Below are 21,643 nucleotides of genomic sequence, written 5' to 3' on the forward strand. Positions count from 1 at the left end.
ACTCCCCCAAACACTGCCCAACAGCAAGCATGGGCCTCTCCTGTAGACAGACAGGCGGTGATAGTCCATCATGTGGCTGTGGAAATGCAGACAGGACTGTAGGACCAGCAGTGGGCAGGCCCAGAGGCGGGGTGAGCACAGCAGTGGGGAGGCAGGGACTGTTCTGGGAGGCACAAAAATTCCAGGTCATGGCTCTGCCTCAGCTCCTTCAGGATATCCTGTCATTCAACCAGGACATATATACAATTTAGGTGGCCAGTCCCACTAAGACCCCTGAATTTGCCACTTTTCCTATCTGGAGCAGGTCTTCTATATCTTCTTGTTCAAACCAGGAAAAGGAAAGGAAAGGGTTTAAAAGTAAACACTGAAATGAGAAGGAATTCACTGGGAGTTCGTCAAACTAAGTTAGAATAGCTAAGTCGTTCTGACAGGTGTCTGGCACAGAGAAAGAGCAAACATTTCCTCATCATGCTACAACATCTAATACTTTTTTTCCTTGGAATTGTTATACGAAATGTCTGCTCCCTGGCTGAAACCACTGGGCAGGTAAGGTGAGCCTTTCATACTTGATTTATCTGTGAATTTTCAAGATGTGTTTGAAAGCTTTTTGCTTTCCTATGTAGGCATGCATAATGGGTGCTATCTGGACTTCATAGAGTAAAGGACAAAGTCTGTGGAAAATAAGATACTAAGGGCGAGTCACCAACTTTCTGAAGGTTAGAACCAGCTGGTTCTATTCCTGTGCTAAACCACCATTGTGGGGATCTATGGGTTTAAAGCTAGCTTTCTTTTTTCCACTGCAGATTTTGTCATTCTGGGTTTTATTTATTTTAATTGTCTTTGAATCCATCTTTCTGACTGGAAAAAAAAAAAAAAAAAAAAAAAGCTATGGCTGTGGAGAAATGTTCTAGGGAATTCCAGACTGGATGATATCTGTCTCACTGAGAAACAAAAGTATCAGAAATATTCACACAATTCTTCAGGCCTTCATCCTTTCTGCCCTCCAGAGTTATAGTAAAAGCACCCAGCACAGTCTTGTGGGTAGCTCCCAAGAATATCAGCAAACAGGCCCCTCAGCAAGCTCACACAGTTGTCATCCCAGAGTGAGACCAAAGTATCAGTGAGAGTCAAACGGGGGTGATTCATTTAAGATGGATTTTACAATGTATGATTTCCACTCTGTTAAGGCTACACCTTCCGTATGATTCTGCATCTGTAACAGGCAAATTTTTATCAGCACTAACTTTACCCCAGTTGATGGTAATCTGATAAAGCTTTTCACAAAAATATGGGAAAACGACTTAATGGCTAGACATTTCAGTCCTGAAGTTCGATAGGAAAGAGTTTGAAAAGCAGCTTTTATTTGCCCAAAAGATATTTCTAAGGACCATTTTCGGCACTCCGTGGCTTACTGCTGTGTGACCCTGAACACGTTCTCTCTCCAACTTCAGTCTCACTCTGACAGTGCTCCACGTATGGTCCAAAGTACAACACCCCGACCACCATCATCCTCCTTGAGTCCTTACAGAAATCAGGCCTTGGTGCTGAAAGCTGAGTTCATTTTTCATAGGAGACAAGTTTACAAATACTGTCTGAGAGGCAGAATGTTTTATTGCATTAAAAAAAAGTAATTTGAAGGTCACAGGATTTCTGAAGAAGAGAATATTAAATTTGGCCTAGTAAGAAAGAAAAGATAAAGTGATGCCATCCCTACAGTTACCTAAACGGGAAGCCCTAATGTAAAGAACACCCTGTTTTTGTTTTTTTAAATGTAACTGTTAAAGAGGGATAATTTAAACTGTGTCTTAGTGCAGTTTTTATTGTTACTTCATAAAGAACATTGCTATGCTCTTTTGGTCTCTAATGATCACCAGAGGAAAGCTGTCAGTAAAAAAGACACCTTTCATTTTTCTGTACGCCACGTGGGTACAGGGAAGAGAAAGGGCTGATCAAGGGAACAGAGCTCCAGTAAATTACGGTTACTTTGGGCGAGTCACTGCACTCTCCCTCTCCAAGTTTTCTCCCCTTCAAATGAGCATGATGATGCCTGCCTCACTTATTTTTAGAGCAATCAAAAACACATCAGATAATGCCTTTGGCAGTATGCATAATCATAAATTTTCTGTAAATGCAAGGCTTCTTCTTGCGCAGGCTTTACACATTTCAGTGAACGTAGAAGTAGTGATGACACTTCCACCACACATAACCTAGGGCTGGGCCCGTAGGATGACCTGTGGGATAACCCAGAAGGAGGACCCATGGTTCTCTCCCTTAAGCTTTAAACAGAGAGAGAAGACGAAAAGTGGGCTCCACTGGGCCAGCTATAAGAGCCGAAGTTGAGAAAAGGAAGAGAGGAGTGTATTTAACACTCATCATTTAACACCATAGATGGTGGTAAATGCCTTGAAGGACATTTTTGGGTAGCCAGGGGGAGGGAAAGAACATTCCCGCCAGCAAAGGCAACAGGCAAAACACAGAGTTGGGATATGGAAGAGTCACAAGTACTAGCGTTCCCTCCCTGTGACCCTCCAGAGACTGTGCCAGTCCATTCGCACCTCGTACATCATTGAAAGGTCTCGCTGCCTTCAAGAGTAGCTATTAATATCTTCCCCTTGCAGATGATGGCAAAAGGGCAGGTGTTCATTAGAAACTGGACACCTAGCAAGATACAGAACTTGACTCCACATTTAAGTATACTGACCCCCAAGTTCAGTGTCTCTTCTTTGTGTAAATTTGCCTTTTTGTAAACTTAATCAAGATGAAGGAATTAAGAAAGGGAAAGCAATTTGTCTGAGAGAGTCAGCCCTAGCATCATGAGCAACAGGATCCTGAAAACAGGATTATCCAAAATGGGTCTGGATAATTCATTTTAGTCGTTCATGCTCTGCTGCCTTATGTTACTAAATAACTGTGTCTAGTGTGTCAGTCTAATCTCTCCCAAATCATTCATTCCACCAACAACAATATTCACTGAGCACTACTATGCCCAGACACTGTTCTAGGAGCTCAGGATACAGCAGTAGACAAAACAGTTGAAATATAACCTGAAGAGTACAGATATCTTTGGAATAGGAACTGCATCCTCCACAGCATTTAGCACTTGCTGGCCCCAGAACCAATATTCCTTTGGAATCAATGGTGCAAGAATATTCTTGATACTAGTGATCTATGCCCAACTGATCTCCAATACCTTGCTTGAACAATCGCCCATTTGAAAAGTGTGTTCTGCAATGTATTCCAGGTCCCTCATTTGTTTGGGTGAGTATGTGTAGTAATGCCACCTTACCTTGCCAGACTCCAGACTCTAAGTCAGGGATGGCAAGTTTGTAGTATAATCAATGCCCCTTCTTCACCCCAGCCATGGTAGACATTGCTTATTAATCCCACACTCTGTCCAGATAGGATTGAAAGTAGCAAGCCAGTCATTACCAACCAAAGCTATTGCCATTCCTGGCACTCCACTAAGATAAAGCCAATTGACCAAAGCAGTTCTTTTGCGAGTCTCTGGTAATTGGAAATGATGTCCTTATTTATGTTTGCACAGGCAAAAAGATGTGATCAGAAGTCTCTCCTAATAATTAGGACTGAGTGTCAGTCCTGCCCACTCAACTTTGGAGTCAAGTGTCCAGATGGTTACACCAAGATTACCAATGGCTCTGTTGGGGTTCGAGATTGCAGGTACTCATTATGAGAAAATTAATGTGATCAAGTGTTAGAACTCAAGGAATTGTGAATCCAAACTGAAATTTTCTATCACACGAAATGCATGATCTTAGTTTTGCTTTGAGATTACACTGAGCCCAAACTTGGGTATTTCACAATTTATAGACTTGAGTCTAAAGTGTATGTTATTCTTCATTCATAGTTTAACACAACATGTATGTGTATTGCACATAGACATTCTTTTTATCTTGCTTTTCTTTTTTCATTGTGATTATGCTTTTACATTTAATCACTATACATCTTTATGGTATATAAAATGAATTTTCCCAGGATGAATACATTGTATATTAGTTCTGTCAAAGATATTACCATAGGCATTATCATCAATAGACAATTTTCCATTGTTGTGTCTATTAAATGTTTTGTCCCCCCCATTCCTTCCCTCCCATCTCTCATTGCTCACCCACATCCCACACTACCTCTAGTATCCAAAGTTGCTCTTCATGCTTTTATAGTTCCAGTCTTTCCATTTCTACCATAGAGTGCAGACTTCTGGCATACATTGAGGACATACAATGCCTCTCTTTCATAGTCTGGCTTGCTTCACTTAATATTAATCTTCCATATTTGCCCACTTTCTGTCAAAGCCAGGGTCTCATTGTTTTTTATGGCTGAATAGTATCATCCTTCTTTATTTTGAAAATTGAGGTTTCTTTCCATTTGGAAAGGGTTCTAGTCCAAACATGTTGGGTCTCAAAGCCATCTTACTAATTAACTATGAATCCAGAAACTATTTAGAATCCAAAGGAGGGGGGCAAATGAGTTACAGATGGTTGCATTTTATGTGGAGGTTGCATTCTCAAAGATCTCTTATGAGTCAACAATCTCATAATTCAAGGCTAATTCTGGGAAAGGATGACAAGTAGATCTGCTCATCAGCTGAGCGTAGCCGTACACAAGTACTGCAAATAGTTTTTTGTTTACTCGGTCTACTATTAATAGTTTAGAAATTAGACAGTAGTCATTGAATTCATGTAATTCAAGAATAATTTTTTTTATTTTGGATAAAATAAAATCTTAACGCTGTTATATCACATTATTTTAAATTTGCATTTGCTTGGGAACCAGCAGTTAGCGTAATGGCTATGTCACTGGACTCCCACGTAGTCGACCGCAGTTCGCGTCCCGGACCCGGTGGCTTAAAACTCACGCCGGGCTCATGTGTGTGCGTGCCCAAGATCCCAAGAGGAGAATGGAGGAGAAGGGATTGCGGCGTGACCATCCCCCCTGGGGGGTGATTTCTCGCTTTCTGTCTCTATGTATCTCTCTGTCTGTCTGTCTGGCGAGCACACGCACCCTATAGCGAAAACCTCTCAAAAAAATTTTTTTGCATTTGCTTAATATGACTGCACTATATTCTAAAAACAAAATCATCGTGTTTAATAGATATTTCCCAACATTAACTGACCTAGAATTAGCAAGCAAGTTGAACACTCAATTACCTAAGTGAGCTCATATTTGCAACCAGTTTTGAGGTTAAAATTATATGGCTTCCTACTGAGACCGCTTTTACGGTGTCTGATTTTTATTTATTTTTTTTTGGCATACTGGAGGTGGGCATTTAGTTATGTACTCCCCACCCCCAACACACGCATGTACACACAACACACACACACACACACACACACACGAATAATAGGGTTGGTTTTTTTTTTTTTGCATCTGTGCTTTCTGTTTTAGAATTGAATATTTTGACCTATCATTCATTTATGCTAGAACAAACTAAAAATTAATTCTTTTTCTTTTTTATGCTTTTGGGACTTTTTAAAACCACATTGAGATCTAAGTGACATACAAAAACATGTACATATTTGTTTAATGTATAAAATTTGATGAGTTTGGAGATAAGTATACATCTGTTGAAACATCACCACAATCCATCATCCATTGTTTCCAAAAGTTTCCTCCCACCTTCTTTATTTACTTATGAGAGGACTTCAAAAATTTTAGAGGGTAGGAAATGGAATTGAAGTATGAGTTTATTTTTGTGCAAAAATTTTTTAAATCCCTTACTAGTTTTTTCATAATATATATTTTCCATGAACTTTTGAAGACCTCTCAAATTTATGAGTAAGGCAGATTCTTAACCTAAGCTCTACAATCTTAGCAAATTCCAAGGCCTATATTATATTATTGTCAAGTATTGGTACGAGGTTATATAGTATTACTTCTAGATCTTATCCATGTTTCATAACTGAAATTTTGTGACCTTTGACCAATACCAAATAGGGTGCCATTTTAGTATTCTCTCAACCCCTAGAAACCACCATCCTATTCTCTATGAACATGACTATTTTAAATTCTTCATGTAAATGAGATTATGTAATACCTGTCCTGTGTCTGGCTTCATTTATTATAATGTTCCCTGGGTTAATCCATGTCATTACAAATCGGAGGATTTCCTTAGTTTTTTTAAAAGCTGAATAATATTCCATCCTAAGTATTTGCCACCATTATTTGCCATTTATTCATTTATCCACCAACGAATGTTTACATTGGTTTCATATCTTGGCTATTGTGATCAATGCTACAATGAATATGGAAATCCAGACATCACTTACAGATCCTACATTCAATTCCTTTGGACAAATATACCCAGGAATAGGATTCCTAGATCATTGTTCTATTTTTTATTTTTTTAAAGAACCTTTATACTAATTTCCATAGTATTAGTGACTATAGAAATTTACATTCTCACAAACAGTATACAAGGATTTCCTTTTCTCTACATCCTCACCAATCCTCATATATATGTGTGTGTGTGTGTGTGTGTGTGGCAATCTCTTCTCCTTCATTCTCCTCTCAGGATCTTGGGTGTGCATGCACATGCACCCAACATGAGTCTGGGACTTGAACCACAGTTGGTTGACTTTTTGAAGTCCTTTCATAAGTAAGTAAAGAAGGTGGGAGGAAACTTTTGGAAACAATGGATCATGGATTGTGGTGATGTTTCAACAGATGCATACTTATCTCCAAACTCATCAAATTTTATACATTCAATAAATATGTACAGGTTTTTGTATGTCACTTAGATCTCAGTGTGGTTTTAAAAAGTCCCAAAAGCATAAAAAAGAAAAAGAACTAATCTCAAATGTGTTCCATTACACTGTTTGCTAGTCCCTCACATATTTTTTTAAATAACAGTCATCCTAACAAGTGTGAGGTCATATCTCACTGTGGTTTACAATTACATTTCCCTGATTATCAGTGAGCTTTTCATATACTTGCTGGCTATTTGTATGTCTTCCAAGATTGATTTTTATAAGGGCATTCCATTCTGCCCTGGGGTTCTCTTTCTGCCTACCTTCATGAAAACACACCTGCCAATATTCTCAACCTTTCAAGGAAAGGTCAATTCTAAACACTTAACAGACACAAGAATGTAAAGTTCTCTATTAAAATGATGCATATGGTAATATCATTGATTTGATGATCATGTACTGCATGCATACTTTGAAAAACCATATTGTGCACTGTAGGTATGTGCAATGATTGAATGTAAATAAGAAATTATCATTTGTTTAATGGGGGGAAAAAAAAAACATGGAGAAATGTCCATAGAGCAGGGGGAAAAAAAGTTAATTCTATCCCCAATTTCCAATTTGATCATCCATGAAGCACATGGCTCTGCCAATCAGTTATATCTCAGGAACTAGTTTGAGTATAAACAAGTTTGAGAATTCTATTATAAATCTTGAACTCCCTATCACACTATTGTTAACAACCCAGCTGAAAGAAATTATATTTACAAAAGATCGTCATTAGATATGCTGAAGCCTAATCCTGGAATAGGCAGTACCTGCAGAGATCCCTGTAAGTAGACAATGGTATTTAGCCTCCACAAAATTGTTATTACAGAAATGACCCTCAGCAGGATGGGAAACTATTCTGGGGAACTCGTCAGAAATATCTCCTGTAAGATATTATGGCAGATGTTGCTCACTGCAGGACTCCACCTCTACCACAGAAATTTCTGCATCTATTGCACCTGCAATAAAATATGCCAATCCTGAGCCATAAGTTTGTGTCGAACTCATGGAAACTATACATTACATAATTCGTGATCTTTCCCTTCTTGCATTGTCTGCTAGGATATTCAGTGACTAGTGTAAGGCCTATGTGACTAGCATGTGTCCAGGACCTAACATCATTTATTTCATCTGTTGATTTCTTTTTTTAAAAGAATAATTTTATTTAACTTTATTTATTTACTTATTTTTTAAGAATTATTTTATTTATTTATTTTTTTTTTCACTTAAGTTTTGCCAGAGGAAGACAGAGAGAGAGGAAGAGTGAGAAAGCAAGCTGCCAGGTCCAGAACTTGAACCATAGTCAGCAGTGGGAATTCCAGTGCCCCAACCACCACGCCACCTGCTGGCCCCTCATCTATTAATTTCTGGTGTTAGTGTAGATATTTTCCCCAATGTTCATGATTCCCTGACTTTTTCATCCATTTCTTACAATCAAAAATAATAATGATTGGGAACCAGCAGTTAGCGTAATGGCTATGTCACTGGACTTCCACGTAGTCGACTGCGGTTCGCGTCCTGGACCCGGTGGCTTAAAACTCATGCCGGGCACGTGTGCGTATGTGCCCAAGATCCCGAGAGGAGAATGGAGAAGGGATTGCGGCGTGACCATCCTCCCTGGGGGGTGATTTCTCACTTTCTGTCTCTATGTCTCTCTCTGTCTGTCTGGCGAGCGCACGCGCCCTATAGCGAAAACCTCTCCAAAAAAAAAATAATAATAATAATGATTAAGTTTTATTTTACCTAAAATCAAAGGTGTTCAATCTATATTTTTTAACTATATGCAAGTATAAAGACCTAACTAAAATCTAGGACAATCCTTCAACTAGAATTAACTGTGTGGCTCTGATCAAGAATTGATGTCGTCTCTTTTCCCTCCAAGGTACACCCTTGAGATCAGAACATACTCTCTGTCTGTCCCTGGATGCCGCCATATTTGTAGGAAGGATTATGTCCAACCTCAGTGTTGCCCGGGCCACTGGGGCCCAGACTGCATGGGTAAGTGGCACAATGCTTGGACTTTGAAACTTGTGACTTGATATCCTATTTTTATAAAAAGTTGAGGCAAAGGAAGTTCATTAACAGGAGAATGCGAGCATCTTTTTCCAAAAATTTCCATTTCTCTCTATATATAGAAAATTGTTCTTGCCCCATCACCCATTATAGAGAAATCTACTTTCTTACAATGGAATTCTCTTTTTTAAGAGAGTTATATTATAAGTCTTTTATAAGTATAAAGACCTGAATAAAAATCTAGAACAATTCTATCACTAGAGTTAATTGTATTCTTCTATAAGAAAGACAATTAAAAGGATATCCATTTTGTTTAAAAAAAGTAATTGACCAAAAAGAGAGAAGTAAGAATACTTAGTGATAGACACCAAATACAATTTTAATAAAGAAACCTTATTATAACATATTAAAGACTGTAGTTAATGTTTCAGAACCAAAATAATCATTAAATATCCTAAAAATGTAAGTCTTAAGATGAAATATAAAGCTTTATAATATTGGTCTTCAAATCCTTAAAGCAAAAGAACTATGTAAAGTTAGCTGTGTAAAGCTGTGTGAGGATATGGACATACATCAAAAATTCATTCTGATTAAGTGCCACTGTAAGAAAAACTATGAGCCAAGTCTGCATCAATGATATAATTAGACTTCTGTAATCAAATATAGCATTTGCTGGCTAATTTTTTTTTCCCATGAACACATGTGGTTGCCGGAGAAAGAGAGAGAGGGAAAGTGAGAAATCACTCACCGGGGGAGATGGTCATCCTGCAATCCCTTCTCCTCCATTCTCCTTTCAGGATTTGGGGCACATACTCACATCTGGCATGAATTTCAAGCTGCCAGGTTCAGGACTCAAACTACTGTCAGCCATGTGGGAATCCACACTTTAACCACCATGCTACCTGCTAGTCCCTAAAATTAATTATTTTCTTTTAATTGTCAGAGGGTGCATGCTCTTGCCAGAGAGAGACAGAAAAAGAGAAAGACGGGAAAAGCACATCTCAGTGGGGCATGGTAACTCTGTAATCTCTTCTCTTTTGGTTATTCACTCTGCTGGGATTCTGGACACAAAAGTCAAGTCTAGTCTATTGTCAAGCCACAGGGCTAGAATTTACACCGTCATTCGCCTTGTGGGTAATTTCTCTCTCTGTCTGGTTCCTTAACTACTAGGTTACAAGTTCGACCCTGAAATTAGATTTTGTTCTTAATTCTAGATGTTAACACTCAAACAGTGAACGATATTCATATTATGTGAAATTCCTTTTATTCTCTTTTGGAAGTAATTTCCATTCTTGAATTTACCATTTGTCCCCCACATTCTAAGATGTCGTGAAACTATCTCCTTAGCTATTTAGCTTCTAAATAGATCACCCATTATCGTATGTATAATGTTCTGCCCTATTTTGTCTTGTTTTTTAATGAATAATTAAATGAGTAGCTTTTTTACTCCGCATTGCTGACATTAGACACTAGAGAAGTATTCCACCTATATTATTATCCAATTTGATTCTTTAAACAAATCTTTGAGGTAAATACTTTTATCTCCATTTTGCCTATGAACAATCAGAGATTTGAAAATTCTCTCTTGCCAGTTTTCTGTAGACTGGTAAGTAATAAATCAAATTCAAGTTTAGGCTACCTGGCACCAAAGCCTCTTCATACTCTGTCCTGCTGCTTGGACCAGAGCTTGTCAAAAAGAAAAAAAAAAAAAAAAAGCCAGGCAATGGTGCAGCAATAGCCCAACTGGAACCACATGAGAGTGGCATAGGTTTGCGTCCTGGGACTTTCTTGTGCACACCAGGTATGCATGTACCATGATCCAGGTTGGCTCAAACTAGGAGTGGTTAAGGGTATGAAGACCCTGTTAGAGGTTCCTGTCTCTCTGTCTCTCTGTTCCTTTCTCTGTGTCTTCTCTCATGGAAGAAGTAGATGGATAAATTTTAGAAAGATCCTCAAAATACATATCTAATTTCTCTCTCAAATAGTAGATCCTCTCAGCCTTCTCAGTCAATGTCTGTAGTAATGCCTATTATTAAGGTCGCTGCTCTGGCAATATCAAGGTCTGGGATTTAGATATCCTGTCCCTTCTCTGGGCCGTGGCCCGGCTTTGCATCAGCTTCATCCTAGCATGTAAACACTGTGCATTTCTAAGCACACAGATGCTGTATTCTTCAAAGCAATTCATACAAACTTCCAGATGTCAAGCATGCTTTTAGTATCAAACGCGGTCACGGTCATTTCCAGTTTTATAGACATCCTGACACAACAGAAATCACTTAGATTTGCATTTTTATTCCTCACATTAAAAACTAATGGGGTGCTAAGATACTAATTAGACACACTGTAGACAAGAAATGGCTTTTTCTGAGGTGCAGTATGAAAGTCATCGTGTCCAACATATTGAATGACAGACCACAGCTGGGAAACAAAAACACTGGACCCACCACCACAAGTTTTAATTTGAACCTAGTCCCATCATCTTGTTTGGGCAAGTGACTTCCTGTTTATTCCTCAGTTTCTTCATCCATCAAATGAGAGTTAAAAAGTCCTAGCAGGTGATGTGGTAGTTAAAGAGCTGGACTCCCACGTGGCCTACCATGGTTCAAGCCCTGGACCTAGAGGCTTGAAAATCACACCAAGCACACGTGCATGCATCCCCCAAATCTTAAGAGGAGAATGGAGGATAAGGGATGGCCATCCCCCCAGTGAGTAATTTCTCTCTCTGTCTGTCTTGCTCTGTCACTCTCCTCTCCAGTGAGCACACGTGCCCAATGTCAAAAAAAAATTTTTTTTCATTTAAACAAAAAACACTACAAAACAGTAATAGAGATTTTCAGACATTCATCTAGGTAAAAGCACTTGTAAAGTGTATGACACAGAGAAAGTACTTTATAAATGTCTAATGAATCAATGAATGAGTGAGTCAAGTTAAAATAGGCCTCCACTATGACAGACAAAATGACATTCTCCGAGCCCCTTTTCTAACGGTGAGTAACTTGTAACACATGAGCAAGAAAAAAATGCAAAATCTTTAGTAGGTTTCACTTCACCACATTATGCAATGTGTGGGCCAAGGTGGCAAGTTTCACATCTCCAAGAACCCAAGTGTGAAAGAATTCTTTCAGTTTTCAGGTATTTTCTTCAGAGAGGTCTCAAGGCCAGAGAAGCAAAACACATGAAAACTGAGACCTGGACATTATTTCTGTTGTCTTTTCATGGGGGGGTGGGGTGGGGGTTGGTGGGAGACAACAAAAGGAAATTTCCCTTTATCTTAATCTTCCAAACACACTAAATGTCTCGAAAGGCTTCCTTCCTTTGGTTCAGGAAAAAGATAAGTCCTCTACGCGGCTGCCTATATCACCTCTCACATTTTGTGATGATGACAAGCAAGATCTCGACTGTAAAAAAAAAAAAAAAAAAAAAAAAAGCCAGGCAATGGTGCAGCAATAGCCCAACTGGAACCACATGAGAGTGGCATAGGTTTGCGTCCTGGGACTTTCTTGTGCACACCAGGTATGCATGTACCATGATCCAGGTTGGCTCAAACTAGGAGTGGTTAAGGGTATGAAGACCCTGTTAGAGGTTCCTGTCTCTCTGTCTCTCTGTTCCTTTCTCTGTGTCTTCTCTCATGGAAGAAGTAGATGGATAAATTTTAGAAAGATCCTCAAAATACATATCTAATTTCTCTCTCAAATAGTAGATCCTCTCAGCCTTCTCAGTCAATGTCTGTAGTAATGCCTATTATTAAGGTCGCTGCTCTGGCAATATCAAGGTCTGGGATTTAGATATCCTGTCCCTTCTCTGGGCCGTGGCCCGGCTTTGCATCAGCTTCATCCTAGCATGTAAACACTGTGCATTTCTAAGCACACAGATGCTGTATTCTTCAAAGCAATTCATACAAACTTCCAGATGTCAAGCATGCTTTTAGTATCAAACGCGGTCACGGTCATTTCCAGTTTTATAGACATCCTGACACAACAGAAATCACTTAGATTTGCATTTTTATTCCTCACATTAAAAACTAATGGGGTGCTAAGATACTAATTAGACACACTGTAGACAAGAAATGGCTTTTTCTGAGGTGCAGTATGAAAGTCATCGTGTCCAACATATTGAATGACAGACCACAGCTGGGAAACAAAAACACTGGACCCACCACCACAAGTTTTAATTTGAACCTAGTCCCATCATCTTGTTTGGGCAAGTGACTTCCTGTTTATTCCTCAGTTTCTTCATCCATCAAATGAGAGTTAAAAAGTCCTAGCAGGTGATGTGGTAGTTAAAGAGCTGGACTCCCACGTGGCCTACCATGGTTCAAGCCCTGGACCTAGAGGCTTGAAAATCACACCAAGCACACGTGCATGCATCCCCCAAATCTTAAGAGGAGAATGGAGGATAAGGGATGGCCATCCCCCCAGTGAGTAATTTCTCTCTCTGTCTGTCTTGCTCTGTCACTCTCCTCTCCAGTGAGCACACGTGCCCAATGTCAAAAAAAAATTTTTTTTCATTTAAACAAAAAACACTACAAAACAGTAATAGAGATTTTCAGACATTCATCTAGGTAAAAGCACTTGTAAAGTGTATGACACAGAGAAAGTACTTTATAAATGTCTAATGAATCAATGAATGAGTGAGTCAAGTTAAAATAGGCCTCCACTATGACAGACAAAATGACATTCTCCGAGCCCCTTTTCTAACGGTGAGTAACTTGTAACACATGAGCAAGAAAAAAATGCAAAATCTTTAGTAGGTTTCACTTCACCACATTATGCAATGTGTGGGCCAAGGTGGCAAGTTTCACATCTCCAAGAACCCAAGTGTGAAAGAATTCTTTCAGTTTTCAGGTATTTTCTTCAGAGAGGTCTCAAGGCCAGAGAAGCAAAACACATGAAAACTGAGACCTGGACATTATTTCTGTTGTCTTTTCATGGGGGGGTGGGGTGGGGGTTGGTGGGAGACAACAAAAGGAAATTTCCCTTTATCTTAATCTTCCAAACACACTAAATGTCTCGAAAGGCTTCCTTCCTTTGGTTCAGGAAAAAGATAAGTCCTCTACGCGGCTGCCTATATCACCTCTCACATTTTGTGATGATGACAAGCAAGATCTCGACTATCACTTTACATTTCCGTGAGGATGAGGCCATTTTGGAGCTGCGGATGTGTGGCCATCCTTCTTTCTGAGGAAGCACATTCCCAAGCTCTACATGGCCTTGTTTCCGAGGCAAATCGGGTATCCACTTCCTTAATGCATTACCAAATGCATTCATACTCAAACCTCTGGGTTATCTTGACAATTTTTTAATAGTATCTTACTCAAATTATGAAATAACTCTATGATCAATACGGAAAGCCTGGAAAATGCAGAAAATTACAATGAAAAACAGTTATCCATCATCTTCCAATACTAAGAATAGTGCATAAATTCTCACTTGGGAAGAAAAAAAAAATCCTGACATAAAGAAGGTGTTTCTACCTGAATTTAACCTGCTTCTCCTTAATTAAAACTTGGACTCCTTTATCAAATGCACATATGGAAGTCTTCTCTCATTAGTACAAAAACTTATTTTTAACTTTTAAATTTAATCACGTTTTAAACAGCCAACATTCTATTTGCGATGAATATTTTTAATTTGAACATCCTAGTTCTTTTTATTTCACCATGAACTTGTTTTTTTTTTTTTTTTTTTTTGGAGAGGTTTTTCACTACAGGGCGCGTGCGCTCACCAGACAGACAGAGAGAGACATAGAGACAGAAAGCGAGAAATCACCTCCCAGGGGGGATGGTCACGCTGCAATCCCTTCTCCTCCATTCTCCTCTCGGGATCTTGGGCATGCACGCACACGCGCCCGGCGTGAGTTTTAAGCCACCGGATCCAGGACGTGAACCGTGGTCAACTACGTGGGAGTCCAGCGACATAGCCATTACGCTAACTGCTGGTTCCCTTCACCATGAGCTTTTAACGGATTTGTATAACAGTTCAAAGTAAGAGAAAACTGAAGTGTTTGGGGATTATATCAAAACTCAACTGTAGCCAAAACAATCTGATTAAAGAGGAATGATCTTGACTTTTCCTTTCTAGGTCAATCTCATTAAATTACCCACAAGTTACCTTTTGTACTATGCTATTTGCATTTCCAGACCTTTTGATATCCCCATTGACTATCCCATACCACCTGCCATACAGGTTGCAAATAATTAATTATATGTATTTGAAAGTGTGTTTTAAGGCACAGCCTTTTTTGCTTTGAGTGGCAATGCTGAGCTCACATGAAGAACATATCTCAGTTCAGTTTCCATGGAAAACAATTCCAGCCAGAGTTCTAAAGGGAATGGAAGGACCTCTTTTCTGTCTAATACCTTGCACCAAGCTTTTAAACAAAGGCAGTGACATGGACTAGGCACCTCCAGAGTTTTGTAGGAGATAAAGTTATAGGGAGGTCCTTGACCTCTTACTGAGCAGGAAGTTTATTATCTTCCTTTAAATAAATAGACAACTTATACTTTGCTGACAGCTCATACTGGTTATGATGGTTTCCTGCGTGAGGAAAGTCACAACGCAAGAGACCACCAGAATAGCAATGATCGAAAGGAAATGTGATAATGACCTAGAATAGTCTTATCTGCTGCTTGAGCCTCATAATGCATCAGAAATGTGCTCTTGTAGCAAATTCTGTAATGTCTTTTAAGCATAGTTGCTGAGAAGTCAGTTTTCCCACCTATTTTCTTAACAGGGGCCAAAGATTATAGAAAATTATTTGAGAAGCAGAAAAGATATTTATACTTTGCCTTAAAGTTTTATTTAAAAACCAAACAAGTAATTTCTCATAGATTATTAAAATATTCTATTAGACCATAAAATAGTTTACACACATACACACGCCCATACTCATACACCTGCTACCTTTGTTATCCCCCAAAGTTTTTTCTGGAGTTGGTCAACTCATAAAAATACTATGCCCCCTACGTGTTGCACATAATTACATAGATAATAAGCCCTGTCTGCAAGCTGACAAATGAATGAGGGAAACTGATTTAAAAGAAAGCAGGCAAGGAAAAACACTTGTACCTACAAGCTCAGGTAAGAATACTGAGCCTTTGAGGAGTTTTTCAACTTTCCCAGAGAAAGCTAGCTAGTAAGAGTAGGGTCAGACTAGAAAACAAGAGCTAGCTCACTGCAGAGTCCCAGCTCTAACTCAATACTCTCACTTGCTTCATCAAATACCTGTCTGATGCCTTCATCAATACCTTTGGCTGATGCCTTCAGCCAAAGCAAAGTCCTGCCCTTTAGGAATGTGGAAAAGATATTTTAGTCAGCTCAGGCTCTACAGTGAAATACCATAGACTAAGTAGCTTAAACAGCAGACTTTAGATTTTAATAGTTCTGGAGGCTATAAAGTCCAAGACACTGGCAAGATCCGTTCCCAGTGAAAGTTATCTTCCTGGTTTGCACATGGTCACTTTTTCTCCATGTCCTTTCATGGACAGATGGAGACAGAAAGAGAGAATACATTCTGGTCTCTTATCCTCTTCTTATAAGGACACTAATCCCATCATGAAGGCCCCACCCTCATGGCTTCATCTAAACCTAATCACATCCCAAAGGTCCCATCTCCAACTACCATCTCATCCGGTGTAGGGCTTCAAAATATGCATCAGGGGAAACACGAACACTCAGGCCAAAATGGAAGTTCTTATCGTGGTTTTTAGCCTTCTGAGTCAAAGGCTAATGGGGGAAAGAGCCAGGCCAGGATAAAGTAGCTGTGGTTGAGAAAAAAACCTCACATCCTCTGCTGAATATTTACTGCTCTACATTTTGAGTGCTGAGTTGACATGGATTTAATGACAATTTAGGTGAATTCTATTTAAATAAAAAATCTAAACTTTCAAGTCCCAAGGTGAAACCACACGATCACTGTAATGTGTGTGTGTGTGTGAAGGAGACAAGATCTCTCTGATGTAAGTTAGCAAGGCACGTGCCTTCCACAAAACTGCAGAAGGGGTGGAATCCTAGACAGTAATAAAGAAGGCACGTCTTTACTGTGCACGGTCCTCCCCTGGAGTTAAGTCCTGTTTTGGGGAATTAACTTCTGATGAGGAAACAGGCATGGGGTGGTTAGATGACTTGCCAGACTGGAATTATAATGTAACACTCAGGAACATCCCTAGAGACAGCAATTTCTGACCAGCAGATGCCTTCCTTAGCACAACTGTACATAAACATCAGCTGGACTGTGATGATGGTAGGCTGCTGACTTCAAAGAGGTGCATTGGGGTACCTCTTCAGAAATAAGCATTAATGGGTCAACTCAATGGCACAGCAGTAATGTATTTATTGTCATATATTTTACTTATAGGTGTGTGTTACAGACCCCATAATATATTGCTATCAGTTTTGCCTTAAAAATGTTGTGACAATGCTCAAGGAATGAATGTAAATTAATTAATTAATTTAAAATGTTTCAGAAGAAAATTACAGTGCACTTGTAACTAGATTCTAACTTTGTCCATCGTTTTAGTTTAAGGTATTTTGTGAATCAATAAAATGTGGGGGAAAAAAAGTAATAACAATTATTATTAAATTAAAGTAAATTTTAAAAGGATTCACCAATAAATAAATAAATAAATAAGCCATCCTGTAAATTATTTGAAATATTGGGGAAAAATATTTTACATTGAACCACTTAATGACCATGCTTAGCTTCTTTGTTTTCTGATGTGGTGCCAGATTTATATCTGATATCGTTTTTTTTCCTCTGACCAATTTCCTTTAACATTTTATATTGCACTTTAGCTAGTCATGATTTCTTTCAGCTTTTTTGGGGGGGAGGGGCAGAGGTTTTTGCTATAGGGCGCGTGCACTCACCAGACAGAGAGGGACAGAGAGACAGAAAGCGAGAAATCACCCCCCAGAGGGGATGGTCACGCCGCAATCCCTTCTCCTCCATTCTCCTCTCAGGATCTTGGGCATGCACGCACACGCACCTGGTGTGAGTTTAAACCACCAGGTCCGGGACACGAACTACGGTCGACTACATGGGAGTCCAGCGACATAGCCATTACGCTAATGGCTGGTCCCTCTTTCAGCTTTTCTATGCCTGAAAAGTTCTTTAACTTTCCTTTGTTTTTGAAAGATGTCACTAGATATAGAATTGTAGGTTGTCATATTTTTGTTTTGGTACTTAAACAGATTGTTTCACCATCTTCTGGCTTGTATTATTTCTAATAAGAGATTTGTTGTCACTGTTATCTTTGTCCCTCTCTCTATAATGTCTTTTCTCTTTAACTTCTTTTAATATATTTTAGTTATCACTGGTTTTAAGTAATTTTATTATGATATGTAGCTTTCTTCATGTTGCTTTTGCTAGGGTCCTTTGAGTTCTTGCATCTGAGGGTTTATACTTTTTATCAAATTTGGAAAATTTTGGCCATAATTTTTTTAAATACACTTCTTTCTCTTTTCCCCTTCCAAAATCTCCAATTCCATAAATATGAAGGTCCCCTAGGTTGTACCAGAACTCACTGTCTAATGGAAGAAATAAATAAAAAATACACTTTAAAAAAAAAAAGTAGAACAACAGCAAGTATAAAAAGAAAAAAATTTTTTTCCATCCTTATTGTAGTAGTATTTATATGTCTGTCAGTTTTCCATTATTTTGAATTCTCTATTTGATTTTGAGCATTTCAGCATCTGGCTTGCTAGCTAAATTTCCCTCTGCCCCAACATGAAGCACAGTAGGTGTTCTCTGAATATTTATTGAATGGCTGTGAACTCCTAGGCTAAATGTCATTAAAAGCTCTAATTCAGGTCCAGTACAGTCCAGAAGTATAAAATTAAGGCTTGTTTGAAACCACCTTCTGAGCAAACTCTAAATTCCTTTTCATATTATAGTTAGAACTTCATGAATTGGCCCCAGCCATCCTATTATACCTGATTAACCCCCACCACTCCCACAGTCTAGCTCCCAAGGTCCAATGCCACCAACCTCTGTCATTCTGAGAACCAACCAGGCCCCATTACAAATCCAAGACTTACATTTGATATTTCCTCTTATTGAAATGCCCTTTCCTCTTAAACGTGGCAAACTCTTACTGCATCTTCAGAACACCAGCTTAAATGACTCTTCCTCATGGACACCTCTCAGACTCCCGAAGGCAGCATCACTGGCCTCCTTCTCTGGACTCCCTCAGTACCCTGCCTCAGACTGATTAAGAGGTCTGACTTTAGATTCATGCTAAGGACTGAGCTAAATGTCCCACTTTAGCCCTTACAACCTGTAAGAACTTGGGCAAGTTATGTGACCTCTCTGAACTTCAGTTTCATCTGCTAACTAGCACCAATAGCAATTACCCCTGAGGGTTACAATGAGAATAGTTTAATTAGATTATTGTAGTTCTTGCTCTAGAAATGGTAGACATGGCCCAGCTGCTGAGGCAAAATGGTAACACAGTACCCTGCAGGGCTGGAAGCCACATGGTCAGCAGCAGGTTTGGATCCCTGGATTGATCTGAAGCCATGCCAAATATGCATGCACGCGTCCAAGATCCTGAAGCCTGGAGATCTGAAGAAAGGGGATACAGGATGCAATCTCCCCACCCCCCATGCATGTACATATCCTCTCTGTCATTTAAAAATAAAAAAGAAAAAGAAAGAATGGTTGACCGAGTAATGCCTTGTATTAACAGCACCTGTGCACATCGAGATTCACCTATTTTCACTTCTGCCTCCCCTATGACACCTTGGATGATACCAACGGGATATTCAATTATTTTTTTATCCCTGGAAACTGGTGCACTAACTGCTCGCAGTGGGTGCCTAATGATTTTTGCACAGTGCTGTGTGCCATTGTGAATGAATGAAACCAAGCTGTCTGTCTCTAGAGTGCCCAGGAGGAGCGGGATCCCCCTGCAGTGGCAGGGGCAGTTGTGCTGAAGGCATGGAAGGAAATGGAAGCTGCTCCTGCCAAGTAAGTTCAGAAATGGGTTCTCCCTCTCCCTGGGTCTGTTCTGTACTTCCTCGCTGTTGAGTGTCCCTAAACACACATATTAGTAGTATCTCTAAGAGGCAGCAGTGTTCATAAAGAGAGCGTGCAATCTGCAACATAATGGCCTCATTGAGGCTGAGGACCTTTCAAGGAGACAATTAACAGCCTAGCCCTAAGCATACCCATCTGCACATTGAGTTTAAATAATACTTAGGTAATAGCATTGGTTGAAAAAGGAAAATGAGGTCACATATGGGGAAATACTTTGTGAAACTGTATATGTACCCACTATAACACAAAAACAACAAAGAATAAAGGAAGAAACAGAAGTAGGGAGCTCCAGGAAAGTCACAGAGTGAAGTTACATTTGAGAAACACTGACCAAACTACCAACGAAAAATCCAGGGGCTTCTTCAGTAACATGGGTCACCTTGGGTCTAATGTCAGCCACTTGGGGTGTTTTGCAGGAAGGGTTTGGTGGAACAGCCTGTGAGACCTGTGCTGATGACAACTTATTTGGGCCCAACTGCTCAGCAGGTATGTCTTGCTTTTGTGTTATCCATGCACACAGTCCCTAGAGGATCTGTTCCTCGAAGGAAAAACACGGAACAGTTATATATAGCCAAGTATACATAGGAAGAACAGAAAGAACAGAAAGCTGATAAAAGGCAATCATTGAAAAGAAACAGCATTTTCCGAGGCTGGCAACACTTACAGCAAGATGCCCGCCAGTACTGCTCTCTAGCATTCTTGGGGGCACACGATTTTCTTTCCCCAGGTTTTGAGATCTCACAACTGTCTGCTCCTTACCTGAACAGCTTCTCCCTAAGGTCTTTCTGCAACATGGTCTCACCATAGGTTCAGGAGCTTCTAATTCTACCGTAGGTCCCACTGATTCTAATTTCCCCCTTACTTTTGGGAATTCTTAGCTAAATGTCTGAGGTGGTCAGTGATCATTGGCTTCACATCAAACAAAGAAGCCTGCGACTGCCAGTCTACACTCTTATTTTTGGCTGCTCCCAGAAGTAGAGCTGAGACAAGGATTTGAGTGTAAGTTATTTACTTGGAAGGTGAGCCCAGGGAACACTACGGGTGTAAGAAAGTGACACGGGGGAGATAAAGGGTGTATTGGTAAGTGAGGTACCACCATGGAGGACTGGAGTCTAATCCTCTGGGAAGCTCTGGGAGTCAGCGTAGAGCACACATCTCAGATTATCTCACCGGAGGGAAGAAAGAGCCATAATGTGGTAGCCAGAATCATGGCTCCTGGCAACATGCAAACATTCTAGTCCCCAGGGTCTGGAATATGTTACCATAGGTGGAAAGGGGAATTAAAGTAGAAGATAAAATTAAGGTCGCTAATCAGCTGACCTTAAAACAAAAGATTGTCCTGTATTATCTGGATGCACCCAAAGTAATCACAAGAGTGCTTAAAGGTGGGAAAGGGAGGCAGAAGTCAGTGTTGGAGTGATGAGATTTGAGGAAGACTCAACCAGGCTTCACTGGCTTTGGGGATGGGTGGGGCCCACAGGCCAATGAATGTGAGCAGCCTCTAAAGCTAGAAAGACAAGTAAACCCGAATTTTCCTTAAAGCCTCCAAAAAGAAGCACAACCCTGCTGTTTTAGACTGTTGCTATAACTGACTCAAAAGTATGGTTTCCAGAGGCAACATGTGGAAATGCTTAGAGCCCAGGTGTTAGACTGGGCCTTAGTGCCAAGGCTGCTTATTATGAAAAATTGGATAAGTTTTGGGCCAGCAGATGGTGTAGCAGTAATGTCACTGGACTCCCCACATGGCCAACCATAGTTCAAGTCCTGGACCCGGTGGCTTGAAATACACATGCTGGACACATGTGTGTACAGGTCCAAGATCCAGAGAGGAGAACAGAGGAGAA

General features: G+C 39.8%; 1 protein-coding gene across 1 annotated transcript in view; it reads left to right on the plus strand.

Moving 5' to 3' along the window:
- Positions 1–254: 254 nt before the first annotated feature.
- STAB2 (stabilin 2) overlaps positions 255–21,643 on the plus strand; it is a 176,862-nt gene continuing 155,473 nt past the window's right edge. Inside the window, exons 1-5 of the mRNA XM_006141408.3 lie at positions 255–546; positions 3,545–3,678; positions 8,635–8,750; positions 19,645–19,730; positions 20,216–20,285. Of these exons, the coding sequence (XP_006141470.1) occupies positions 469–546; positions 3,545–3,678; positions 8,635–8,750; positions 19,645–19,730; positions 20,216–20,285 (484 nt within the window). The 5' untranslated portion in view covers positions 255–468. The remainder of the gene's footprint in view (positions 547–3,544; positions 3,679–8,634; positions 8,751–19,644; positions 19,731–20,215; positions 20,286–21,643) is intronic.

Source organism: Tupaia chinensis, unplaced genomic scaffold, assembly GCF_000334495.1.
Source record: "Tupaia chinensis unplaced genomic scaffold, TupChi_1.0 Scaffold000054_1, whole genome shotgun sequence".
NCBI lineage: Eukaryota > Metazoa > Chordata > Mammalia > Scandentia > Tupaiidae > Tupaia > Tupaia belangeri.